Source organism: Felis catus, chromosome B4, assembly GCF_018350175.1.
Source record: "Felis catus isolate Fca126 chromosome B4, F.catus_Fca126_mat1.0, whole genome shotgun sequence".
Lineage (NCBI taxonomy): Eukaryota > Metazoa > Chordata > Mammalia > Carnivora > Felidae > Felis > Felis catus.
Window position 1 is genome coordinate 43,009,705 of NC_058374.1, and position 6,000 is coordinate 43,015,704.

The following is a 6,000-nucleotide window of genomic DNA, read 5'->3' on the forward strand; positions in this document are numbered from 1 at the left end:
AAGTTGGTAAAAAAGATGTTAAGGAAGAGACTTAAGTGGAGCAGGAGTCAGCGTACAAGAAAAAATGGAAACAAGCAGCTAGAATTGACAAGAACTAAGAAGAGAATAAGAGGTAAGATTCAGAAGATAATTCATTTGCAGAAAAGATACCGTGATTGAACAAGAAAACCCCAGAAAGGACCCCCTTAACCTCCTGGGACGGTCGAGTTTATTTTTTGAGGGTTCTCTGTTTGACTGCGGTTTCAGAGCTGCATCTTTTGTTTCCCACTAGGTGTTCTATTACTCAACAGGCATCTTCAAAGATGCGGGCGTCGAGGAGCCAATCTACGCCACCATTGGTGCGGGTGTGGTTAATACCATCTTCACCGTTGTTTCTGTAAGTTGGGTGCTTTGGTAGTTTGCGGGGGCCGGGCCGGTGGGGGGCAGTTCTTACTACACATGTTCAAAGATGGGTTTCATGGCCTTCCACCTCCCTACCATCACCTAAACCTTTTTGGCCTGTTCTTCGGGGAAAGAAAAGCTATGGAGTGATGGGTGTAAGTAGACTTCACTCCCTCCAAGCAAACAGGAAGTGCATGAGAAGGAGGGAGGTGTGCGGGGATGCTTTGAGCTTGGAACTAAAATGGGCGGGGTGACCATAACAAGTATCCTGCCATTGGGAAGGCAGATTCGGGTAACTCATGCGGCGTTTTCACGAAAGGGAAAGCAGAAATTTCATGTTCTGTTATTCTCCTTATAGCTGTTTCTGGTGGAAAGGGCAGGGAGGAGGACCCTGCATATGATTGGCCTTGGAGGGATGGCTTTTTGTTCCATCCTCATGACCATCTCCTTGTTGCTAAAGGTGAGTGCTCTTGGAGGAAAAGAAGGGGGGCGGGGGGAGGCGGGTAGCAGAGGTTACAGGTGACCCTCCGTGACACAGGTGGGAAGATCCGTAAGGTCACATGCCCAGAGTTTTAAGAAAAGTGGATCATCGGAGATAGGTAGTTAAGCTGTTACAATTCTTGTATCCGTATAACATGTGGCTTGTAAAATACCCTATGTAATTTAATTCTTAAAGTAATCTTGAAGTAATAATGACTCCCATTTTACGGACAGTGAAATGATCTCAATGTGAAAATGACCTGTGTGTGAGGTGAGCACACGGTTAGGATTCAAAAACCCAGGGCTTTTGGCTAGATAGTCCAGTAACCCCATTGGACCCCGGCACAGGGAGCTTTTCGTGTTCAGTAGGTCCCCGTCTCTGGGAGGCTAGATCCTAGCCAGGTTGTGCTGTCTTTTAGTACTCACTTGCCTTTGTTCCTTTCTCATATAGGATAACTATAACTGGATGAGTTTTGTCTGTATTGCTGCTATCTTGGTCTTCGTGGCCTTCTTTGAAATTGGCCCAGGCCCCATTCCCTGGTTTATTGTGGCCGAACTCTTCAGCCAGGGACCCCGCCCAGCTGCCATGGCAGTGGCTGGTTGTTCGAACTGGACCTCCAACTTTCTGGTGGGGCTACTCTTCCCTTCAGCTGCAGTAAGTAAATTACAACGAATCTCCCCTAGGGGCGCCTGGGTGGCTCCGTCGTTAAGCATCGGGTCATGATCTCATGGTTCATGAGTTCCATTCCAACATCAGGTGAGCTCGAGCCCCACTTTGGGTGAGCCCCACTTCTCTCTCCCTCCCTCTTTCTCTGCCCCTTGTGGGGGTTCGCTGTCTGCCCCTCACTCACTTGTGCCCTCTCCCTCTCTCTCAAAAAAGAAAGAAAGAAAATGAAATTCACCTAGCCAGTCTCAAAACCAGCTCACCTGGGGCGCCTGGGTGGCGCAGTCGGTTAAGCGTCCGACTTCAGCCAGGTCACGATCTCGCAGTCCGTGAGTTCGAGCCCCGCGTCGGGCTCTGGGCTGATAGCTCAGAGCCTGGAGCCTGTTTCCGATTCTGTGTCTCCCTCTCTCTCTGCCCCTCCCCCATTCATGCTCTGTCTCTCTCTGTCCCAAAAATAAAATAAAACGTTGAAAAAAAAAATTAAAAAAAAAAACAAAACAGCTCACCTAAGCCAACAGGTTTAAAATCTGTTTCCTGACACCACAGAGGGTTAGATATCAAGTGTTTTAAAACAGATTTTCTTTCTCATTTTCAATGGCATATAGAAAAAGAAGGAATGATGGCAAAAAAGGATTGAAGCAGGAGGGTTAAGACTGGGAACCCACCCCTCCCCGCCCCCCAGAGAGAGAAAGAGAGAGAGAACACATGCATGGGTGAGGGGGTGCTGAGAGAGAGAGAATCCCAAGCAGGCTTCGTGCTGTCAGCGCAGAGCCCGATGCGGGGCTCAAGTCCGCAAACGATGAGATCATGACCTGAGCTGAGATCAAGAATCAGACACTTAACCAACTGAGCCACCCAGGCACCCTAAAACTGGGAACTTTTATTAAAAGACCACCAGTCCGAGGTGATTACAGGCATAGTTCTGTCTAGAAACAATGATAGTTTTAAGCCTCCAGGGATTCCAAACCAACACTTAAATCCATAATTTGAATTCGCATTCATGACTCCGTGACCTTTAAGGCTCACTACACAAAGGGATGTCAATGAATGGATGAGACAGCTCCTATTCTAAAATGACCTGGAGTTGGTTCCTTAAATAAAGGAACTTGCAGTGGACTTCTGGAAAGCAGTTCCTATTTCTGTGAGTCTTTCGGAAACCCAGATTTGATCTGATTTTGTTTTATTTAAATTGTACTTAACAGAGAGTGACAGAGAGAGAGCACACACAGGGGAGGGACAGAAGGAAAGAGCAAGAATCTTGAGCAGACTCTAGCTTAAGTACCGAGCCTGATGCGGGGCTCAGTCCCATGACTCTGGCACCAGGACCTGAACCAAAATCAAAAGTGGGACACTGAACCACCTGAGCCGTGCAGGCGCCCCAGAAACCCGGATTTTAAAAATCATCTTCAACAGTCCTAAACTACTCCGTAGGTATTTAGAAGCAGGGAACTTTAGTGAAGAGGGAAAAGAACGGCTCAAAATTGCAGAGAAATCTAGTAAGTTAGCAAGGGCATCGTAAATCTCTGAGGAAGCCTTGATGTTCTTGTTAAATGCGGAGAGGTTATGTCTTGGAGCCTACTAGAAATGGACGGCACGGAAACGAGTTTGGCCACGACCAGACTTGACCCTGATGCTCCTTTTTTTTTTTTTTTTTTTTTTGTATCTTTTCACTAGTTCTATTTAGGAGCCTACGTTTTTATCATCTTTACCGGCTTCCTTGTTATCTTCCTGATCTTCACCTTCTTCAAAGTCCCGGAGACCCGTGGCAGGACTTTTGAGGAAATCACACGAGCCTTCGAAGGGCAGGCGAGGGAGGCTGTCAGAGGTGAGAAAGGCCCCATCGTGGAGATGAACAGCATCCAGCCCGTGAAGGAGACCGCCACCAGCGTCTAAGCCGTGCCTCCTCCCCGCCTCCCTCCCAACACGGAAAAGCAACCTCTCCCCAGAGGAGGGAGAGACCTCATCAGGTTGTAACCCAGGACTGTTTCTGAATGCTGCTACTTGATTCCTTTCTCTTCCCTCACACACCATGAGCACTCAGAGGAGCCCAATGCTGGACTTAGTTGTATCTTCAATGGCTTTCGAAACATTTCAGTTCTTGGACGTTTCTCTTCCGTGTAGAAGAGACCAAGTGAACCTAGCTTCATCTCCGGAGGGACTGGCCACTTGGCTTATGACAACATTGCCAGCTCTTCCTCCCTTGGCTTCTACTATGGCCCCACAAGGGCCTACAGGGGAGTAAGAGTGAGGTACAGTTTCCCTGACCCCAGACTTACCAGGAAGCAGATCTACAGGAGTGTGGAGGGCAGAGAGGGATTAAATACGAGCACCTTCCTCGCTTCCATACAGCTCTCTGCAGAGCAGATTAACTTGAGTTTTATTTATTTTTACCTTCTGGTTTTATTGCATAAATATTTATTTTTTTAAGTGTGAAGTAATTTTACCAAATAATGGAAACGTAAGGAAATTGAGGTTAGAGGGAGGCGCTTAAAGAGAGGTTTATAGGGTAGAAGATTCGATACTGGCGAGGTCAAGGTGCAATAAGGGAAGATTTGCGGAGAAAAGTAATGTGTTATCGGAGGGGGTACGATGGGGCGCGTGAACGTTGCGCGTTGCCTCTCAGCGATTTCTGTCCTTCAGGTGGAAACTCTCAAGTTAAATTTCTCAGAGAAGTCATGTGCCTGTATTAAGAAGCTACTGGTTACCTTTGGAACTTTTTTCTTTGTTTAAGATTTTATGTAGTGTTACTTGAAATCTCGGGTTATTATTGAGATGGGCATTGTAGTTAATGGTGGTTAACGGGTTCTAATTTTGGCTGGAGTCCGGAGAAGGGAAGGCGGTTTCTAGCAATCCGGTCTCCCCTCGCTGGACCAAACAACTCCCTCCCCTTGTAGTAGACTCACTTTTTTGTATTTTGTTTTTTTAATGAGCTCCTACCACCTGCCTGGTGGGAGAGCCTCCCCAATGAGCATCCCAAAATATTGGTTCTTGGTAGAGGTTCAGTATTTCTAAATGTTATTCTTTAGGAGATTTTAGTTGTTGATTTTTATTTTGTTTTAAGCCATAGCTTTAAAAGAATTCAGAGGAGAATGTTGGTAACTACCTTGAATTTGTAACCTCAGCTCTGGGGGTGGGTCTTTTCCTGAACGATTATTATCCAGTTGAACTATATGTTGTCGCTTTACGGTCATTGCATGTGTGTTCATCTGTTGCCATATTTCCATAGTGTTACGTCAAGTGCCCTTCGGGGCCGTACATTTGAGACAGTTATGAGTAAATGTGCAGTGTAACCCACACTTGAGAGAGTATGAATGTATGTGCACTGACACTTTGCTCTGGGTGAGGTAGTTTATTGGTAACTTGTTTCCTCGGTGTTCTACAGCCCCCCCCTTTCGAACAGAATGTGTTAAAACTCATCTCTCTATATACAGAGAACACTGCCTCTTCTGGGTGGAATTTGCATCTAGGGTTTTCTTCCAGACTTTATACAGTTCAGTCTCATCTGGCTACCTTTCCCTGTTGGAGAGATGGGGGAGAATTCCTTAAGGAGACTACTGGTGGTAGATTCCATCTCACCCTAGACCCAGACAGTGGGAGTAGGAAAGAAGTGTGAGATCAGGACATGTGGCCTCTGGAGGTCGTTGGAGGGGAGTCATGGGGTAGTGGGAGGCCTTTCTTTTAAGAGGACAAAGAAACAAACTGAAGACTTCTAACTCTGGAGCATTTCGGAGAATTAGATGAGATGGAGGGGTTTCTGTTCGCCCCAGCTCACGGACACCTCCACAAATCCTCTAGTTTCCCAGTATTTGAATAAATGGCGATTGGACCCCATGACATTTACTCTGTCTTCCCTCTTTCGTATGTTGCTTGATCACCCTCTCTCTCCTTGGTGCTTACACAGTTCAGGCCCTTTAGCCAAACCCTTGCCTATGACAGTATTTTACTTCCCAGTTCTCACTGTTCCCTCTGGTCGTTGAGCCACTGGAAAACAAAACAAAACAAAACAAAACTCGCAGAGCTTTTGGAATGGGGCTTTGAACAGGTGACTTCCTCTAACCGCCCTTCTACGTCTGGCTCCTCAAAAACAGTGGGTTGGCAGTTAGCAGGTGGAAGTCTTCCCATTTCGCAGCGACCGGATTGTGAATATTTCCAAATGGATTTTCTATTATTAATGTTATTGTGGTTCTTTGTTTTGAAATAAAAATCCTGAATGTACATATGACATCACACAGGCTTGTCTTTTTTCATTTGTGCTTTGCTGTGTTTCTGTCCTTCCTGGAACACAAAATCGGCTTTAAGTCCTGGTTTGGCCACACAGTGCCTGTCGCTGCCTTGAGTAAGTTTCTTTTTTTTTTTTTTTTTAATTTTTTTTTTTCAACGTTTATTTATTTTTGGGACAGAGAGAGACAGAGCATGAACGGGGGAGGGGCAGAGAGAGAGGGAGACACAGAAGCGGAAACAGGCTCCAGGCCCTG

The 6,000-nt window shown here is 46.3% G+C and overlaps 1 protein-coding gene across 7 annotated transcripts in view; it reads left to right on the forward strand.

Annotated features, from left to right (window-relative positions):
- Positions 1–5,752, forward strand: part of SLC2A3 (solute carrier family 2 member 3) — an 89,521-nt gene extending 83,769 nt beyond the window's left edge. For all 7 annotated transcript variants that reach the window (XM_006933485.5, XM_019834462.3, XM_006933484.5 and 4 more), the window contains 4 exons: positions 272–376; positions 740–841; positions 1,313–1,516; positions 3,200–5,752. In XM_006933485.5, the coding sequence (XP_006933547.1) occupies positions 272–376; positions 740–841; positions 1,313–1,516; positions 3,200–3,418 (630 nt within the window). In that variant the 3' untranslated portion in view covers positions 3,419–5,752. The remainder of the gene's footprint in view (positions 1–271; positions 377–739; positions 842–1,312; positions 1,517–3,199) is intronic.
- The last annotated feature ends 248 nt before the right edge of the window (positions 5,753–6,000 follow it).